This window comes from Takifugu flavidus, chromosome 15 (assembly GCF_003711565.1).
Source record: "Takifugu flavidus isolate HTHZ2018 chromosome 15, ASM371156v2, whole genome shotgun sequence".
In the NCBI taxonomy this organism is placed as follows: domain Eukaryota; kingdom Metazoa; phylum Chordata; class Actinopteri; order Tetraodontiformes; family Tetraodontidae; genus Takifugu; species Takifugu flavidus.
In genome coordinates this window covers 9415193-9436445 of record NC_079534.1, presented here as the reverse complement: position 1 = coordinate 9436445, position 21253 = coordinate 9415193, and the positions used below count along the sequence as shown (strand labels likewise).

The 21253-nt window shown below is 41.0% G+C and overlaps 2 protein-coding genes across 2 annotated transcripts in view; one reads left to right on the top strand and one right to left on the bottom strand.

The window, feature by feature from the left end:
• LOC130539368 (uncharacterized) overlaps positions 1-21253 on the top strand; it is a 123613-nt gene that overhangs the window by 64954 nt on the left and 37406 nt on the right. The gene's annotated exons all lie outside the window — the stretch shown is intronic.
• On the bottom strand, positions 5658-14264 carry pnp5b (purine nucleoside phosphorylase 5b). The gene is made up of 6 exons (XM_057057701.1): positions 13915-14264; positions 10067-10236; positions 9809-9912; positions 9545-9720; positions 7188-7378; positions 5658-6425 (listed from the first exon to the last, which is right to left on the bottom strand). Exons 1-6 carry the CDS (start codon positions 13932-13934, stop codon positions 6205-6207), a joined length of 882 nt encoding a protein of 293 aa, XP_056913681.1. The 5' UTR covers positions 13935-14264; the 3' UTR covers positions 5658-6204.

Here is a 21253-nt window from a genome sequence, read left to right as displayed (position 1 = left end):
TCCTCATCAAGTAGACTAGTTATGCTGATTCTTGTGTAGTTTTTCTGCCCCCCCCCCCCCTTCTGTATTCATTTACAGGTATCGCCGCCTTCGGAGCTGCATGATGACCTCCGGCCCCGCTGACCCACTCGGCCGGCAGCTTGCATAAATAGTGTATTTTTGTATGTGTTTCTGTGCTCTCCTCTCCTCTCCTCTCCTCTCCTCTCCTCTCCTCTCCTCTCCTCTCCATTCTATCCTCTACCTGCCCCCCCCCCCCCCTCCTCTCTCTCTAGCCAGCCATCAGCAGGAGGGTCCCTCTACATGAGCCTGGTCCTGCTCAAGGTTTCTTCCTGTTAAAGGGGAGTTTTTCCTTGCCACGGTTGCTTGTCTCGGGTTAGGCCCTGGGATTCTAGAAAGCACCTTGAAACAATTTTGATTGTCAGTGATGATGTTATTTCTCATGTAGTTTCTCTACTCCCCACCATTAATTATTATTATTAATTCTCTTCTACCTGTCCCTCCCCTTCTCCTCCCTCTCTACCCAGCCGGCCATCAGCAGGATAGTCCCCCTACATGAGCCTGGTCCTGCTCAAGGATTCTTCCTGTTAAATGGGAGTTTTTCCTTGCCACTGTTTCTTCCTGCTTTACCTTGAAACACTTTTGATTGTAACAAATGCTATATAAATAAAGATTGATTGATTGAGATTGCTTTTTAAAAGATGCTGCTATGACTGCATTGGTATTAGTATTGGAAAGATTGGTTGTAACTCAAGATGGAGGTTGCAGGTGCACATGTTACAGGATCCCAACTTGTAGAAGGCTGAATTGACAGAGATATTGAACTAAACACAGATAAAACCATGGCCAGCACTCGGTGGGACACAATTAAAGCCTATATAAAAGGGGGAATTATCAGCAATACTAACTAGCTCTGAAGCTAAACAATGCAACCAGGAACTGCTTTCAGAGAGATCGATCATTATAAGGACAATGATCTTGCAAAACTGAATAACCTCTTGGTTTTGAGCCCTAAATATGATAAATTATCATCTGACAAAGTGACTAGGAGCCTCAGGTGGACCAAACAAACATATTACGACCAAGGGGAGAAGGCGGGCAACTTACTGGCCTGGCTATATAAATAAAGGTTGATTGATTGATTGATTGATTGATAATTTAAAAAAATGCAGACAGATAGGATGTAAAGGAAAGGACGATAAACACAATAAGATCAACTACTGGCAATCTTACTATGGATCCATAGAAATAAATAATACTTTCAGAGACTTTTACGAGAAAGTATACAAATCAAATTGCATAGTAATGGGAGAACAAAATCTATTTCTTGATCAGCTGACACTCCAAACAATAACAGATGATGAAAAAAGCAGATTATATTGCCCATTGATGGCAGGTGAGCTTCTTGAAGCTATGGTGGATATTAATGGTGGAAAAGCAACAGGTCCAGATGGATTTACAAAACATTCCATAAAAAACTTGTTAATCCACTTGATATGTTTAGTGAATCTTTTATCAAAGGAATTCTACCAGATACATTGCAATTAGCTTTAATAACCCTTATATTTAAACCAAATAAGCCCCCAACTGAACACTTGTATTACAGACCAATCAGTTTGATGGGATGTGATACAAAAATGTGTATCTGTAATCTGTAAAGCACTTTCTAGAAGGTTTGATAAGTATATTCCACGACTAATTAACGATGACCAGCAAGGTTTTATACAAACAAGGCAAGGCTATCATAATATTAGGAGGATCTTGAATATACTTAATGAGAAACATAATGCGATAGACACTGCACTACTTTCAGTAGATGCTTCCCAAGCATTTGATAGAATAGAATGGCATTACCTTTTCAATGTTCTCCCGAGATACGGCTTAGGTGAAGTTTTTCTTAAATGGATTTGATTGTATACAAATGCAACTGCTGAGATCCTTACTAATAATGCCACATCAAAATCCTTTAGTCTACAAAGATCCATCCAACAGGGTTGCCCTCTGTTACCACTACTATTTATATTAGCAATAGAGCTTTTAGCTATGGCCGTAAGGGAACACAGCAGAATATCAGGCATTACAGCTGGGGGGAGGGAACACCGTATTTAGCTATTTGCAGATGACATATTATTTTTCTTGAGAAACCTGTCCTGCGCAGACCAGCTGTGTGGGATCTTCAGTCACATGTTCAACCTGAGCCTGAGGCTGGGGAGAGCGCCACAGCTGTGGAAGACGTCCTGCATCGTCCCAGTGCCGAAAACACCGCACCCCAAGGAGCTCAACAGCTACAGGCCGGTAGCTCTGATGTCTCATCTGATGAAGACGCTGAAGAGACTCATCCTCGATCACCTGCGCCCACTGGTGAGCTCCTTCACGGACCCGTTGCAGTTCGCCTACCAGCCAAGCATCGGGGTGGACGATGCCGTCATCTACCTCCTCCACAACTCCCTCACTCACCTGGAGAAGGCTGGAAGCACTGTGAGGATCATGTTTTTTGATTTCTCCAGTGCATTCAACACCATCCAGCCCAGGCTGCTGGGGGACAAACTCTCCAGTTTGTAGCTGGGGTGGATCACCACCTCACAACATGGATTCTGGACTACCTCACACAAAGACCACAGTTTGTGAGGGTGAAGGGCTCCCAGTCAGATCGGCTTCTCTGCAGCACCGGTGTCCCGCAGGGAACAGTTCTGGCTCCTATCCTGTTCACCCTCTACACCACGGACTTCTCATACAGCACATCTTCATGTCACCTCCAGAAGTTCTCTGACGACTCTGCTGCTGTCGGCCTCATCACTGATGGGGACGATACGGAGTACAGAGAACTTATTCAGGGCTTTGTGGACTGGAGCCTGCGGAACAACCTCCAGATCAACGCTGGCAAAACCAAGGAGCTGGTGGTGGATTTCCGTCGGCGTAACAATCCCCCGCCTGCACCGGTGAACATCCTGGGAACGGACGTTGACGTGGTGGAGTCGTACAATTACCTGGGTGTTCACCTAAACAATAACCTGGACTGGACACACAACACAGACGCCCTTGTCAAGAAGGGCAATAGCAGACTGTTCCTGCTCAGGAGGCTGAGGTCTTTTGGAGTGCTCCTGAGGACTTTCTATGACTCTGTGGTGGGATCAGCCATCTTCTACGGGATAGTCTACTGGTCCAGTAGCATCACGGACAGGGACAGGAAGAGGATGGACAGACTGGTGAGGAGGGCCAGCTCTGTCCTGGGATGTCCCCTGGACTCGGTGGAGGTTGTGGGAAACGGGAGGATGATGGCTAAGCTGTCATCCATGTTAAACAACACGTCCCACCCCCTACAGGACACCCTGACAGCACTGGGCAGCTCCTTCAGCGAGCGGCTGCTCCACCCTCGCTGTGTGAAGGAGAGGTATCGCAGATCTTTCCTGCCGGCTGCTGTCAGACTGCACAATAAACATAACACCCGCTAACACAATCTGAATATTATATATTCTGATATGTATATTGTATTCACCCTCTGTACTATGTACAGGTACACAGAGGCCTAGTATCCATTTATCTGGATTATTGTAAATATACATCCTCTTTGTATATTCCAAATCCTGTTCTATTTGATTTTATCTTATTTTTCTCTGAGTGCTCTTGCTGCTGTTGTTGCACTGTAAATTTCCCCGTGTGGGACAATAAAGGATCTGAATCTGAATCTAAAATATAGCATTCCTAATTTTGTGAGGTTAATTGAATATTTTTGGAGCTTTTCAGGTTTTAAAATCAATAACTCCAAATCCATACTTCGGCTCCTTAATAAGGAAGAACATCATAATCCAACAATAGATACCCCATATACAGTATGACGACAGTGGAATTTAGATACTTGGGTGTCAAAATAACTCCTGAACTAAATAATATAACGTCAGCAAATTACAATCCCCTAGAAAAAGTAACTGAAACACTGAACTGTTGGTCCACCTTGCCCATTTCTATGATTGGACAAATTAATTTAATTAAAATGACTATCTTACAACAATTTTTATACTACTTCCAAACACTCCCACTGCCACTATCAGAGATGTTTTACAACAAACCTAACAAACCTTTTAGTAAATTCATTTGGAATGATAGGGGGACCAGTCTTAACCTACTATATTTGCCTTATGAGCGAGGAGGACTACAATTTCCTAATCTCAGATGGTACTATAGGGCTGCTCAACTAGCCTCAGCAGCCTATTACTTCTGTACTACTACCTCTCCCACTTGGGTCTGCATTGAGCGTGAATCAATTCCACTACCATTAAGCTTATATATGTACTCCTCAGGCCTTAAAACATTAAAAATATGTACGAAAAACCCTTCCATTAAAAATACCATGGTCTGGTATGCATCACATAAACATATACTATAGGTGACATGCCCGCACTGTCTGTTTGTCCCTGTTTGGGGCAATAAAGAATTTCAACCTGGCGAAAAGGATGGGGGATTTTGGGTGTGGCATACAAAAGGGGTACAGAAAATAATAACACCTTTATGAGGATGGGATTCTACTTTCCTTTAATGATCTGTGGCAAAGATACCAAATCCCTAGAATTTTTTTTTTACGTATCTACAGCTGAAAAGCTATATGTCATCAAAGAATAAACAGATAATATATCCAACACCTCTGTCACAGTTGGAGGAAATAGCAATGGGTTAACATAGGAACAAAAGGCTTTGTATCAAGGTATTAAGGTCTACCGGCTGTATATAGTAATGAAACAACACTCGATAAAATAAACACATGGAAGATTGATTTACAAGATGACATTAATGAAACAGATTTGTATGAAGTTTGCTTAAGGGTGTAAATACAAGGTTTTGATTACTTCAATACAAGTGGCTGATGAGAATGTATATTACCCCCGTCATACTTCATCATATGTCTGCCACCAATCCGGATGCTTGTTTTGAATGCTTGGATGAGAAAGATACTTTATTGCATTGCTTATGGGGATGCTCTAAGATACAAGGTTTCTGGAGGGACATTATAAAATGCAGAAATGCTTATTACCGACGTTCCTTTGAACAGCAAACTGTCTGCTTGGAATTTAACCAAAGAGCTTTTTGGAATCTTTAAAACAGACTATGATACTGGAGTATTGTAGGCAAGGAGGGCTGTCGCACTGGAAGAGCATGGATGCTCCCTCATTGGGATTGTGGATCAACTAAATTTCAAGCTGTATAGGTTTGGAACGACTGACATTTAGGGCAAACAAAATGATTTTAAAAAGCTCTGGATACCTTACATGATTCTCATGACAGGAGAACTTAATATCTACTTGAGATCTACTTTGAATACTTGCAAACTGTAGGAGAGAACTCTATTTTATTGTTTTGTTTTTGTCCATATTTTACTTAATATGTATTATAATTTAAGATGATACAAGCGTGTGTCTGTATCTTGTGGGCCTGTGTAGAGATGTGAATGTACATGTATGCGTTGTTGGGGATGTTTTGTTTTCCTTGTTTGTTATTGAAAATGCAAGAAAATAATAAATACATGGAGAGAGTAATCATAATTTTGTGATTTACATTTAAAAGAAGTCAGTGGAAAATATAGTCATCATGAAAATCAAACTAAACTGTAGCTGAGACTGTTGGGAAATTATCTGAGAGTACAACTGAGCAAGAATGATACCAAACTGTTTCAATTTGACCAATTTTATTGTAATAACTGATCATGAGTACCGCTTAAGTTCAGTCAGTCAGTAACCGTTTCTACAGAGATTTTTCATTTGTTAGGATTTCATTGCTGATTTATGTGTTACCTGTATGTAGTCAAATTAAAATGACTTACAAATACATGAGCATAAATATAATGTGGCATTACTATAATTACTATTACTTCCCCTTTTTTAAAAGATAATTAGGTTAAGACATGCACGAGGTGTTGGTCCTTCACTTTAAATTCAACATTTGGGATGTAAAGGAAAAGAAAAAAATAAATATATCTTAAGTTATTATATCTTAAGTTAAATCTAAAGTTGGAAAATATGCCCTTTTACAAAAACATTAAGTGTATCATTTATCTGTACACATTTAAAGCATTCTGTAGGAACTACAGGAGTGTATTCAAAGATGTTAGGACCACACAAAGCCAGCACAGCCTACAAGAAATATTTACCAAAGAAACTACTTCATCTAGTAGTAAATCCACCCAAGTGGTTTGGCACTATAGTGGTGATAGTGTCACTATTCGCCAGTGTTATTCTTCGGCTTCAGCCTAGCCACCAAATTGGACACCAGATTCTCCAGTTGTTTGGCCCGCAGCCTCCCGGTCTCCAGGACCTCCTCATGGTTGGCTTTCTCCTTACTGTCATAATCCATCACTGCACGATTGCTTATCAACGACAAGGCGAAGCAACGCATCCCAGCATGACGGGCAACAATGACTTCATGGACCGTGCTCATCCCTTTAGCAATGAGAAGGAAGAAATAATTATTAACATATGTTTATCTTCTGTCAGCTGTTGCAACCACACCTTAATTAGTTCCTTCTTCAATGGTACATTACTGGGGAATTGCAAAAAACTTATGGCAATACTGTATTCAAGTTTTGTCAGCAGCTTAAATAGGTACCAGCACCCTCCCTGTGAACCCCAAAGGTATAAAGAAGAGAAAGAAAGAAGAGAACGTTGTTAGCGTAACTAAGGCGAAGTACACAGGGGTGAACGATACAGAGATTCTTATTTTTGATTAACTAAATCAGTAATCTATTATAGTATACTTTCAGGCAAAAGTCACAAGGCGTTTGTTAATAAATATGCAATGTCAGAAGATACTCTAGTGTCATTTGTGTTTCTTTTATTGTTTAACTTGTATAAAGGGAGATTTGAAAATGCTGACTGATCAGCCAGAACTCCAAATTAAGTAAAATATGTACAGGTAATTTAAACATATGCCGTAACAAATAAATAAATAATTCCCATTGCTATTCCGAAACAATGAATCTTCAAATATTTAATATTCAAAGTATTTTAGTACAAATTTGTAAAATAGACGTAGTGTTGAGTATTTGTTGTTTGAAATGGATTAGAGTTTTATTGTGTCAGAAAATGTTAGTACAGTATAGAACAAGTACTACTGAAGTAGTACTACAAGTACTACTAAATGTAATGTTACCCTCCATCAGTAGATATAGTGGAGTACAAACTTGAAGAAAACTCGATCCTTACCAACAGCATCAGCTCCAAGTTTGTGGAGCATACGACACTCAGCAACAGTTTCAAAGGTTGGACCTCCCAGGACACAGTAGACTCCTTCCCGCAGAAAGTCACTGAAGCCCAGGTCTGATGCAACATCAAAGGCCAGCTGCTGCAGTTCACGGTCATATGCGTCAGACATGCAGGGAAACCGGACGCCAAACCTGTGGGAAGAACAGGCTGAGTTCATTTTAACTGTTGTAATCTACACTAAAAATGCTGTTTTATTGCTTTGGAGCAGTGAAGCAGGAACATCCTGCCCAAATAATCCATGTCTAATAAACTCTGGTATCTTGGTGAGGGTTAGGGCTACCTTCTTTTTTCTTAAAAATATATGTAAGACAGTTGTATAGAGAAGGAAAATATGATTAAACATAGTAATTTGCAAGATATATAGACTCACTGGCCACTTCATTAAGTACACCTGTTCAATTGCTTGTTACAACAAATAGCAAATCAGCTAATAACATGACCACAACCCAATGCATTCAGACAAGATCAGGTCAAGACAACTTGCTGAATATCAAACCAAGTGGATTTTCTGACCAGTGAACAGTACCTTACGGCTAGTCTGAGTATTTCTGTGAGTAAGATCTACTAGGATTTTCCTACACAAAGCATCCCTAGGGCTCACAAATATAGAAAGAAAATCAATTTTGTATTTATACAAGTCACACCTGTCTATAAGCCACATTGTAACATCGGTCGCAGAAGAACTCAAACGCACACTCCTGCCAGCTTATTCTGCAGTGCGACTGCAGTAAGCTCTACTTTACACTGAAAGAAAGACGCGTCAACGAAGGGAGGTCTTCAATCACACACATAACCTGGCTTATGGTGTGCAGGTGCAAACAGTAATTAAAACAGTAATTAAATACATCAACAACCAGAACTCAATAAATAGAACACTAACATTGAAAGTTGCAAAAGATAACATTTACAACGAACAAAAACAGGGTTAACACCAACCTGAACCCACAGACACACTGCCACAAAGCATGCTGGGAAATTCCCACCCTGACCCTCCCCAACACGCTACACTACCTTTGCTTTTCTTTTCAAACAGTGCCTGTGACGCGGCAGTAACACAGCAGCAATACGGCAGTAGCACTAACAGGGCTGGTTAAAAAAACATACCGGTAAAATTTCTTCTTGCATTTTCCATGATGAGGGTCTGTTTATGCTAATTTTATTCATACACAAAGCGCGAAGTTACACTAAACTTGCGTCTTCCTCGACACATATATTCCACCGGTCTCTCTTACCTTTTCTGCTCGAGCGCCCCTAGCGACCGATAGAAAGATTACACAAATAAGCCGCACCGTAGAACAAGCCGCAGTGTTTAAAGTGTAGGAAAAAAGTAGCGGCTTATAGTCCAGAAATTACGGTAACCAGTGGGCACCAGTTGTGTGGACAAAAATGCCTCGTTGATGTAACAGGTCAGAGAAGAATGGGTAAACTGGTTCAAGGTGATAAAGGCAACAGTAACTTAAGTGCACATTACAACCAAGGAATCCAGAATACCAACTCTGCACATTGAACCTTGAAAAAAATCGGCTATAGCAGCAGAAGAACACACTGGGTGTCACTCACATTGGCTAAGAACAGTAAAGTGAGGCTAAAATTCACACAGGATCATTAAATTTGGTGAGATAAATATTTGAAAAATGCTGCCTGGTGTGATGAATCTCGATTTCAGCTGCGACATTCAGGGTTAGAATTTGGTAGAAACAACATGAACACATGGATGATGGTGGTAGTGGTGTAATAGGGTGGGGTATATTGTCTTCGATGCTTTGTTGGGCCCCTTAGTAACAATCGTTTGAACACTGCAGCCTACCTCAGTATTTTTGCTGACCATGTTGATGCATTAATGACCACAGTGTACCATCTTCTGAAAGATAATTCAAGTAGGATAATGCACCATATCATTGTCACCAGATTGCAATCTAGTAGAGCACCTTTGGAATGTGGTAGAAGGGGAGATTTGCATTATAGATGTCCAGCATTCAAAACAAATCTGCAGCAACTGGGTGATGCTCTCATGTCAAAATGGACCAAAATCTCTGAGAAATGTTTCCAAAACCTTGTTGAATGTTTGCCACGAAGTATTAATGCAGTTCTGACCAAAAGGGGTGCAATCTTTGTCTAGCAATATGTACCTAATGCTGAGTGTATTTTGAAATCTTCCAGAAAGAAAAAAACATTTACAAAAAATGAACCAAGCATCTACCATTCATACCATTATTTTAAGTTAGTAAGAAAGGATGGTTAAATTTTTAAATTTGCTACAATATGTAGTTTCAAAAATAAATGTCCTCTCCACCTACCTCTCATCATTTGGACCAACTAGCGGGTTATTTCCAGCGAACCCTGGCATGTTAATATGGTCCTTGATGATCATGACATCTCCCACTTTGAAGTCCTGGTTGAGGCCTCCAGCTGCGTTGGTCAACACCACCGTCTCCACACCCAATAACTTGAAAACGCGCATTGGCAGTGTGATCTAGGGATACAAGCATTTATGGTTACATTATAAGAAAGGGCTATGTGGGTCATTGGTGCATACAAAACATCCTTATGCAGGGGCTTACCTTTTGGATGGGGTAGCCCTCATATAGGTGGAACCTTCCCTGCATGCAAACACAAGCTTTCCCTTTAAGTGTTCCAAACACCAGCATGCCAGCGTGGCCATGCACTAAACACACACACACACACACACACACACACACACACACACACACACACACATGTGGACCCCCCCCCCCCCCACACACACACACATATGTTAATTTGATGCCTCAAGTGTGCATGCCAACAACTGTTTTCCCAGACAGAAACTATTAACACACCTGTGCTCTGAGGAAAGTTTGGTATTTCACTGTAGCTGAACACCTGGGGATCTTTCAGTATCTCAGCCAGTCCGCCCAGGCCAGAACCACATACAATTGCCACAATTGGACACACGTCTGTCCTGGAAAGCAGCCAGTTAGCTGTAGCCTGACACTCAGCATAGCTGTCACTGAGATACAAAACAGAAATATTTTCTCTGTAAATATCAAATTTAAATATTATTGTAAATTGCATGCACACACAGACACATACATGGACATGTACTTTTGCTACATTGACCAGGATATCAAGGATACCTGGCCAGTCACACTGATGCATCTCTTCTGACTCCACTTTGGCAATCACTCAGTCCGATCCCGGGAAGGTCCTATATACCACTATACACAGTCTTATACAGTGATCCCTCGTTTATCGCGGGAGTTACGTTCCAAAAGTAACACGCGAAAAGTGAAATCCGCGAAGTAGCAACTTTATTTTTTTTAATTATTTTACAATGCAATACTGAACAGTAGAATGAAACCAAACATCAAAACCTGTTTTAAAGACCAAACTTTGTTTAAAACAATAATTTTAATATAGTAATACTGTACAAGATTGGAAACATTGTCACTCGCGTATTTCACGGTCCCAGCTGTGCCTCTGCGTCCTGACTCTACGGAAGGCGCAGGAGTCTTTCTCCGAGAGAAGAACATTGTTATAGGCAGTTGTTGGCGTACAGCGTCAATATTATATTTCTAGACAACAGTAAAGCCCCTGAGCCAATCAGGATTCAGAGGCACTGTAAAAAAAAAAAAAAAAAAAATTCCGCGAAGCAGCGAAGCCGCGAAAGATGAACCGCGATATAGCGAGGGATCACTGTATACCACTATACACAGTTCAAGACCCAGTTCCAGGTACACTGGCGTTGGATATTCTATTTCCAGTTTAATACACATGACCAGGAATTTTCATGACCAAAAAATGACTACATTTTTTAAAAAAACCTCTAATTGACTCTGACCAAGAGGATGACATCTGAGCCAGGGGCCATAATTCAGACTTCAGCTATGAGCGGATGATAACTGATAGAGTCATACCAGCTCGGACGTCGCCCGTTGTTCTCTCAATAGCAGGGCAACAATATGACAACAGACCCCCCAGGGCTGAGACGGAACAATACTGGAAGAGTATCTGGGAGAAAGAGGCAACGCACAACACTACTGCCCAATGGCTGCAAGACCTACAAGCTGAGCACAGCCAACTTCCAGAACAAGACCCAGTAGTCATCACCTTAGCAGACATCCAAACAAGAGTGTCCAAAATGAAGAGCTGGACAGCACCAGGGCCCGATAAGATCCACACCTACTGGCTTAAGAAGCTGATTGCACTCCATGAACGCCTGGCAGCACAGATGAACCAGCTGCTAACATCAGGGGACTGGCTAACACTAGGCCGGAGAGTCCTCATAATGAAGGACCCCCAGAAGGGCACAATACCATCCAACTACTGGCCCATAACCTGCCTCAGCACCACATGGAAGCTCCTATCAGGCATCATAGCGGCTAAGATGAGCAGGCACATGGATCAATACATGAGCAGAGCACAGAAAGGCATAGGGAACAACATCAGAGGTGCCAAGCACCAGCTACTGGTCGACAGGGCAATCGCCCAGGACTGTAGGACGCAGCACACCAACCTGTGCACTGCCTGGATTGATTACAAGAAAGCCTATGCCACACACATGGATACTAGAGTGCCTAAAGCTGTATAACATCAACAGGACACTAAGAGAGTTCATCCAGAACTCCGTGAAGCTGTGAAACAAGACTCTGGAGGCCAACTCAAAGCCAATTGCGCGGGTGAGCATCAGATGTGGCATATATCAAGGAGATGCTCTGTCCTGCGCAGAACCCTCAGACTCCCAGGCCTCTGGTAGAGGACCCGAATCTGAAGGAAGGAAGGAGGCACCGCCCAGGAAGGCGAGGAAGAGAATTTATACCGGTATATATATATATATATATGTGTGTGTGTGTGTGTGAAGCCAGTATATAATGTAATATACCTGTATATGTCTGCAAAAACTAAAATGAACACATTTTAATGCAGAGCACGAATCGCCTGACTGATGATAAAATCGATACTTTGGAGGGTACTGTCGAGTTACTCATTACAAGAGCACAATCTTAGTGCAAAATAGCCTGAGGTGATTGCACTCTTGTAATGAGAGCGGAGTTAGACGGGAGTCTGGTCAATGAGAGAGAAGGAACAGAATATTAAATTTGCATAAATTAGATTGTATAAAATCTCTCTTCATCTTAATTGTATAATTGTATGAAGAATTTCCTTGGAACACTAGGAAGTACAAATTTTTGGGGCAGCCATTTGCCATTCACAGGACCAAATATGTCCTTGCTCAGTATAGAGAAGTTCCAAAAAGGTTTTCCATTGTTCAACTCTGTGAAAGAATAGGTGATACATTGTTCACATCAGTTTTATGCCAAGCTTGACTGACGAGGTGTAACTGCACTTTCTTTCTGACTTTAATTATAGTGGACTGTTGAAAGAATTTCCCCAACCAGGCAGAAAAAGTGTAAGTACGTCATTGGGCAAGCCTTCAAGATTGCTCCCCAGAGATAGTAAATTAAATTGTCTTGTTTGGTGAATGTTCAAAAAAAAATTCATCTTCTTGGTCACTTTATCCCTTTTGGGGTCACGGGGAGGATGCACAAAAAATAAATGAATGGTGAATCTTTAAATCACTTGTGGTGGACAGAAACTCATAGTAGGGGGATTTCTCCTGCTTTTGTGAACTGTGCTCAAACGTTTCTTTCTTGTATCTTTTAGGTAGGTTGGGAAAGAAATACCCACAAGACCAGTTTAAGTCTACAACGTGCCTATTTTGTTTGCACGTTTTTGCATATTTTTATTGTTTGTATTTTATAGTTATATTTAAATTGCTTTGTATTGTAATTGCATTGTATTGTAACAAAGCTTCATTTGTAGTGTTATTATATTGTACTAAAATAAAACCCTGCCAAATTTGCCTTTCATTCATTACTAAAAATATGCTCTTGAACAGGCAGGTACAAAGATTCAAATAATCCACTAACATTGAGGGGAAAACATATGTAAACAAAAACTTCCCACTGCAACCAAGGGGCAACCTAAACTAAAACTAACAAAAATTGTTAGGGTTGTGGCAAATCAAGTCAAGAGGTAGGAAAATCAAATAAAGTTTATCGTTATTCCAAAGTAGGCGTTCCTGTTAAAATTACATGGGTGACTAAATCAGCACAATGGTAAGAAATCACTAAAACGATAGATTGAGTCCTGTATCAGGACTGAACCATGTTTAGTAACACCAACGACTGCATAGGACGATATCGGTAGGTAGTGAAACACAGCAGCCATAGAGGTGACGTTCCACGGCGTGACTAAGGGCTTCCAGTTCTGCACTTGCCTCTCGGATGAACAGTTTCCTGTGAGGTGAGCGGGTGCGGCGTCAATTCAGAAACCCATGCGGGTCTCACCCTCCTACCCATATCGCAAAGTTGAGCTTTTCGCTGACGAATCGTGTAAAACTGTGTTTCTTTTCTGTGAAGCACGTAGAAAGAGATTTTTATCTGGACAACATTAACAGGATGGTGCATCATGAGAAGGTTGTCGAGCGCTTCCAGCTGCTATAACAGCCTGTGTAGCCTAATCCTCTCAGTTTACAAATACTGCGTAAATTCAATATTCGTAATTTGTCAATTGTTCCTTTAATTTATTTGGCTAGATATCGCTGTTTAATTCCTTATCAAATGAGTAAAACACGTATGTTAAATTTCATGGACAGAATTTGTGTAGCAATTGTTCTTTAACTCACCCAGAAACACTTTCTGACATGTTGCAGCTTACGACGAAGAAAGGTTGGTTGGTTTCTGTTAAATTCAACGTATGAGCAGATTCCAAATGGTGGAACCGGTTTTCGACTTAAACTGTCACCACCACCACACAGCCGCCACTTATCTTTTAGTAAAACCCACAGCAGAATTGTGATTGGTTGGAACGAAGTCGTCGGCCGAATTTGAATAAAGACTGCGTGTAAAGTCTAGAGAATATAGTAAGAAAAAAAAATCTTAATAGTCCAATTGCAATAGATGTTTTTTTTCGAGCGGTTATACTGCTCAGATGCTTCGTCTAGCGCATGCTCCGTTCTTCTCATCGTATGATGCGTTTATGGACTAATCTCCAAACACGAATAGCCTTATGGTTTGTTTTCGAAATTATAAATACAGTATATGTTGTAATTACAATTAAAAATTTCCACGAAACAAACACATTTGTAAACAACTTGGGATCTAAATCCAAACGTCATGCCGTGTTGTTGGCCCGTTTAGTACATTTTGGTTTCGGACATTTAGACTTTTTCTTTAGCTTGGCTTTCTTAACCCGTTTTTGTTGTTAAATCTTCTTTTAATTTTATGTTAAAGTTATCAGGGTTACTTTTTCTCAATGAAATATATAGCTCAATGAAATATATAGCTCATATAAAATACTTTAAATCCCTGGTAAAATTAATTTCCCACTCTTGGTGAAGGCAACACTCAGCCACCACTGCGTTGTTGCGCTGTTGCTGATGTAATCACGTTGGATTTATCTGTAATCTGGCGTTTAGTGGATTTCATACTCTTTCCAGCTAAAACCTCTATAAGATAGTCAAATAGTAATTTAGTAAAATGTATTACACGATACAATTATATAAATGTAACCGTGTATGTTAATGGGTATGTGCGTGTATGACGCATTATTCTTCTGTCTTTTTTTTGGTTGCTCTGGTGTTCCCGGGAGGTATATGGCATGCCCCCCATTACCCCGGTGTGGCTAATTTGTGGCAACTGACTGTTTATATGCCTCTGCATTTTGGATAGGCACCCTCTTTCTCCTCTGGCAAAGCTGTGGTGTCCCTGTGTGATCCAGTTTGGTGTGGTGTGTGGCCTCTTTCTGAGCAGCTGCCCTCAGCTACAGTAAATTACATGTAGGCTATAGCGAAACCCTCCCATGTAAAACATGTCATCATTTTGGTATTGTGTTTGCTTCTGTTAATGTAATTAACATTTGTTTTTGTTTCTTACTTGGATATCCCTTTTTAGTACACTGAGCAGTGGTTGTTGTGTTTAGCCAGATAGTGACCTGTTGGGTTTTGAGTGGAGTTTAACAGGACCGTCCTGTTAAACTTATGTACTTATGATTTCCTTGTTTTGTGGCTTGGGTTTGTAGCCTTGTGTGTAGTTATTTAGGTGGATTTTGTTTTGTGTTATTCTTAAAAGTTGTAGTAACCACTGCCACAGCTAGTTAGCATAGTTCTCCTCTCTACCGAGCTGTACCTCTGAAGCAGCAATCATTCTAACAGGTATTGACAAAAGAGATCACATAACTCCTGTACTGGCATCTCTTCATTGGCTGCCCATTAAATTAAGAATCATTTTTAAAATTCTTCTTCTGACCTATAAGGTCCTCAGAGACCTAGCTCCATCCTACCTGGAGCAGCTAGTGACACCTAATCATCCCAATAGACTGCTCCGTTCTCAGAATGCTGGTTTACTTGTGGTCCCCAGAGTCTTTAAAGGTAGAACGGGGGGCATGCATTTAGCCATCAGGCATAAGGGTGTAAGAGCTCAGAGAGGTAAGGTGGGTCAAGATCATTCAGGAACTTAAAAGCAAATAAGGGAATTCCAATAGATGGACAGTCAGTGGAGCAAAGCTAAAATTGGTGAAATGGACTCATGTTTATATGTACTAGTTAAAAGACATGGACCCTAGCTCCATCCTACCTGGAGGAGCTAGTGACACCTTACCAGCCCAATAGACCGCTCCGCTCTCAGAATGCTGGTCTACTTGTGGTTCCCAGAGTCTCTAGGAGTACAATGGGGGGCCGATCATTTAGCTAACAGGCCCCCCTGTTATGGAACCAGATCCCTGTCCAGGTATGGGAGGCTGACTCCATCTCTACTTTTAAAATTAGGCTTAAAACCTACCTCTTTGAAAAAGCTTATTGTTACTAATTCTGTAGTTCCAGTTACTATCATAGACAGATAAATCATACTTAGGGGGTCATTTAATTATTAAGTTAACATCTTAGCTATGCTGTTATAGGCCAAGGCTGCCGGGGCCCAGAAACATGATCACCTAACAGGCCTCTGTCACCACACTGGGTCATGGTTTCCTCTCCTCTCCTCTCCTCTCCTCTCCTCTCCTCTCCTCTCCTAACTATTCTCTCCTCTACCTGTCCTCCCCCCTCTCCTCTCTCTCTACCCAGCCGGCCATCAGCAGGAGGGTCCCCCTCCATGAGCCTGGTCCCCATGTTAAGAAACATGTTTTGAAATAGATTTCTTGCTTGATTTTGTTTTGTTATTTCTTCATATGATTTAACCGCTTTTTTAGATATAAATAAAGTTTGATTTGACCCACTAACCCCCACCTAGCATTCATTGCACTAATGCAACTAAGTGGAGATGTTACTGTTTCAATGTGAATAGGCTTTATTCTTGCCAGCTGCCTTAACTAGAAAATAAAACTGGTCAGGTACTTCTGGTCGGTCTAGTTTGAGCTCAGTATCCATTTTCAGCCCTAGGTTTGTGATTGGTTACTATGGTATACTCGGCCAACAAACCCAGATCTACTGCGGTGGTCCCAGTATTGCCACCAAAAACCATTACTACTTTGTCATTAAAGTTTAAAATGTTAACAGCCATCAAGGCAATAAATGTAATACACTTTAAAAACGATAACTAGTAATTGTTGATTTAATAAATGTTTTCAAATTAAACTGACTCAGAAATAAAGCTTTCCATTTACAACCTACAAAAACTTGTGTGCCCAACACATTTCTCTCATTGTTGTCCTAACTAAGATTTTATAAGCAGCACAATAAAGATTATCAACTTTTGAGTAGATTATTTGAGTTAAGTTGGGAACCAGTGGGAAACCCCATAGATGACTGATGTGCGCATGCGCACATGGTCTAAACAAGTTTGAATTCGCTGACGACCAAACGGACCTTCTACTGAACCTGAGCAGACCTGAGACGTGTGACGATGGTCAGTAGACATTTTCTGTACTGAACCCCCCCCCCCCCCCCCCAAGAAAACTTGACCAAATGTGGCCAAAGTAGTGCTTGGACATTTTCTGGACAGTAGCGGGAGCTGACGACCATTTTGCCTTAGCAGGTAAGCTAATTAGCTTAAGTATGTTGTTAGCGTTTTCTACAAGCGCCTAACGACATTTCCAGCCCTTCACCTACTTCTATGCTAAGGTTTTATTACAGAGCATCGGCCCAGCTCGTTCGACCCCCGCAAAAAGTAATGTTTGATACTGTTTAATGTTAATCACGTCTGAAATTCAGATACAGACTTTCATCACTAAATGACGGTATCTCATCTTTACTGCACGTCGGCCGTGGTAAAGCTTATTAGCTTATTACTCGTTTTTTAATCTGTTTTAATGTTATCCTTGTGTGGAGACATGATGTTAACATGACCAACAAACTCCCACCCATTTAAGCTACGCGGGTGCAGGAAGGCGTCCTCGTGCACACGCTTTTATGGGTCGGTGTATGGCAGACATGTGCGCCAATTATACGACACTGATGTCAGTAACTTGCTTATTAGCTAACGTTTTTCTTTTGTTCAATAGACACCGTTTATCCGGTGCTGCACTGTTACTTTACAGTAATGTATAAAGCTAACTTGACAGTTTGACAGCTGGTGTGACACTGTCTAATGTCCTTAATTACTGTAAGTTAACTGTTACATACAAATTAAAGTTGTGCTTCATGCTCTGTTATAAGATTGCTACATTTTCAGAGCTTTTTACATAATGGGGAAGGAGACAGAATATTTGAGGAATAACTGTGAGTTGTTGATGTCAAATTACAGATAGTATTAATTTTTTCATAGTTATTGCTCTGGTTGATGAAATGAAGAAACAAAAGAACATGACAGTCATACAGCAGAAGATGGCGCTGACATTTTCCCTCAGGCAGAGAGAGGTCGTGGAGTGTCAACCTATGGTATCTGAGGTCCAGGAGAGATGGCCTGCACTGTTTTCCTCTAAGGAGGTAAGGCTGTCCTAGGCACAAGTTGTTATACTAGATTGACTATAATTGAAGTAGTACAGTATTTGCTGGGGTAATGTATTGGCAAACTTTATTATACCTTACGCTACCACTCCACTCAAGGCCCCTCCAACACACTGCACCCACGACACCCACTCCAAAAATTTGCAATGCCAGTGTTTTTGTTATGTTATGTCCTCCCAAGGAGTGCATCACTTACTGCAACTGTAATGGGTGTCAAAATGGTCACATTTTTATTGAATTGTCAGTCCTCAAGGTCCATGTTTACAAATGCCATACTCTCTTGCCAGTGTTACATCGAAATCTGTGACTCATTAGATTCTTTGACCTTTCCTAATATTCTTACCCTAAACATTTCACTCCTATGGAAGCCCATTTCTGCCTGTACAAGAAAAAAAGAATCCCCATGCTAAATCGAAATTGTGAAATAAAAAGACATTATGAGACAAATTTAAAGTAGTTTCACCTGGATAAAAACGACCAAATTTGGATGGATTTTTTTTTCTTTTACTGGTGGAAATAGGGCTTCTGTAGACTGAGATGGTTAGGGAAAGAATACTAAGGCAGGTCACAGAATCTGATTGGTCACAGATTTCGGTGCAACACTGGAACATGATAATATGCATTTGCATATTGATACTGTTTTTTGTGGAGTGGTGTTTTACCTGTTAGTTCCCTGTTCATTGATGGTAAAATTTCTAAGAACTTTTAACTAGTTCATCATAGTTATGCCCATGTAAAACTTAAGTGTCTGGGTACACAGCCAATCATTTGTGGCACTATTCTATTTAATGTGCAAGTGGTTAAGTTCAGCTTTTACAAGACAATCAGGGTGTGTGCATGAATGACTATATGTTGCTGGACACTTTTTTTCCCACATACTTTGTTTTTCTTTTTTGGTTCTGGACTTCAATTTTAATGTCTCTGAAGAAACCGGCAATACTTTTTTTACAGAAATTGACACAACTACCCATGACATTCTGAAATGTACTTGAGGCACTGTTCAACAAAATAAATAAGATTTCAGATAACATTCAGTTGTGCTTTGTTTTATTCAATATCTATTTATTGAGCATTTTTCAAATATAATGACGGCAACATAAATTTTCCTTTATTTATACAGGTAAATTTTCAACTCACTGGAGTAAGAATTGTATGTTTATTCAAAAAGAATATCTGCATTTGGTGAAGGCAGAAATACATGGCATTGAAACCAGAATTTCTTTGTTAGCCTTCCAGGATTATCCTAATTAGGTGAACAAGAAGATCCAAGTTAGCAGAACTCTTGTCAGAACTTGAAAACCTTAGTTAAGTCAACAACAGTAGGCAAAAGTTGAGAAAACTCAAATCTCTTGCATCATGTTGCCTTGCAATTTTACGTTTTCTCAACTTTTTCTTTTTTACAGTGTAGTTGAGTTTAAAGTAGAAGGAGATACATTTACTAATCTATTTACATATTCATTGTGGCTTTCTTACTTTCAGGGGTAAGCTTCAGTGGAAAGATTTCTGATTAATGGGCTATGATTCCATTTAGCCACTTGATTAGGGATGCAAATGTGCCGATTTCAGAATATATATGCACACATCTGAAATTGGGTTATAGCCATTTTGTTAAAGTTGAATTTAAGTGATACTGGCAGCATAGGGTATAGTATTGGGCAGCCGTCATAAAAGGGTACAAAAATAGCAAGTTGCTTTATGATCAAAGCCCCTTGGCCCTCCTACCGGAGGGACATGCCCTGAACACCTCACCAGGTGAGGCGTCCAGGGGGCATCCTAACTAGATGCCCAAGCCACCTCATCTGGCTCCTCTCAATGCGGAGAGGCAGTGGCTCTACTCCCGAGTTCCTCCCGGATGGCAGAGCTTCTCACCCTATCTCTAAGGGAGAGCCCAGCCACCCTATGGAGGAAGCTCATTTCGGCTGCTTGTACCCGTGATCTTGTTCTTTTGGTCATTACCCAAAGCTCATGACCATAGGTGAGGGTAGGAACAAAGATCAACCGGTAAATCGAGAGTTTCGCCTTTCGGCTCAGCTCTCTCTTCACCACTACGGAATGGTGCAGAGTTCGCATTACTGCGGACGCCGCACCGATCCGCCTGTCGACCTCCTGCTCCATTCTTCCCTCACTCGTGAACAAGACCCCAAGGTACTGTAGTGAAGGGTAAAAGGAAAGTTTCCATGTTAATGTTTAGTTCCCAGTTTCCAGACTAAGTTTCCATGTTAATGTTTTCCCTTCCTTACGGTTGCAATGTTTGCCTTCGTGCTTATAGGCCTGATTGTGATGATAACCAAGAGGTCTTTGTATGTTCATGGCCTGAAAGTGGGGGTTTCCAAGAATTGGGAATGGCTAAAGGACATTGTCTGTTTAAAAAAACATGGGAAAGTACACCTAACCTCTGATAAGAATACTAAAAAGTACATAATGGTGGAAAACGGGGAAAAATGACTAAATAGAAGGAGGAGCCCGGGGAGGAGTAAACCCAGGCTCCAAATTGTATAAAAGCTGGAGATTTCTTGCTAGATTTCAGACTTAGCCCGGGCTACTTCTCATGCATGGTGAATTGTGAATCGACAATAAACCATCATTGGACCGTAAACCAGCTGACCCTGACTCATTATTCGACTTTGTCGTGGCAACTCTGCTTCAACCCATTGGCACTGGCATAGGCATTCTGACTTAGGAAAAGTGTAAGTTTATTAAGTAATCAGACAGAGAGGAAAAGCCACAACATTTTTGGCGAGCCAGCCAGGAGGCAGTGACCGGGCCAGACGACTGCAGGTGCTGGGTGGAGGCCAGGAACCCCACGGGCCCATATATCCACCAACGGCAGGTGAGATACCAAATTCTTTTTTCTTTTTTAAAATTAATGGGGATCCAGCCTCCATCGGACGCCGGTGGTCAGAAGGTACCGATAAACTGTCTCAAAAGAACCTAGAACTAAAAAAAGAACACAAATTGTGTATATGAGCAGTAATAGCTGGTGAGCGGGCCCAACCTTAATTGTGTGATTGGAAAATAATAGATATTGGATGGATGTAATTGAAAAATGTATATTTAATCTGTTGATTTGCATTTGGATTGCCGT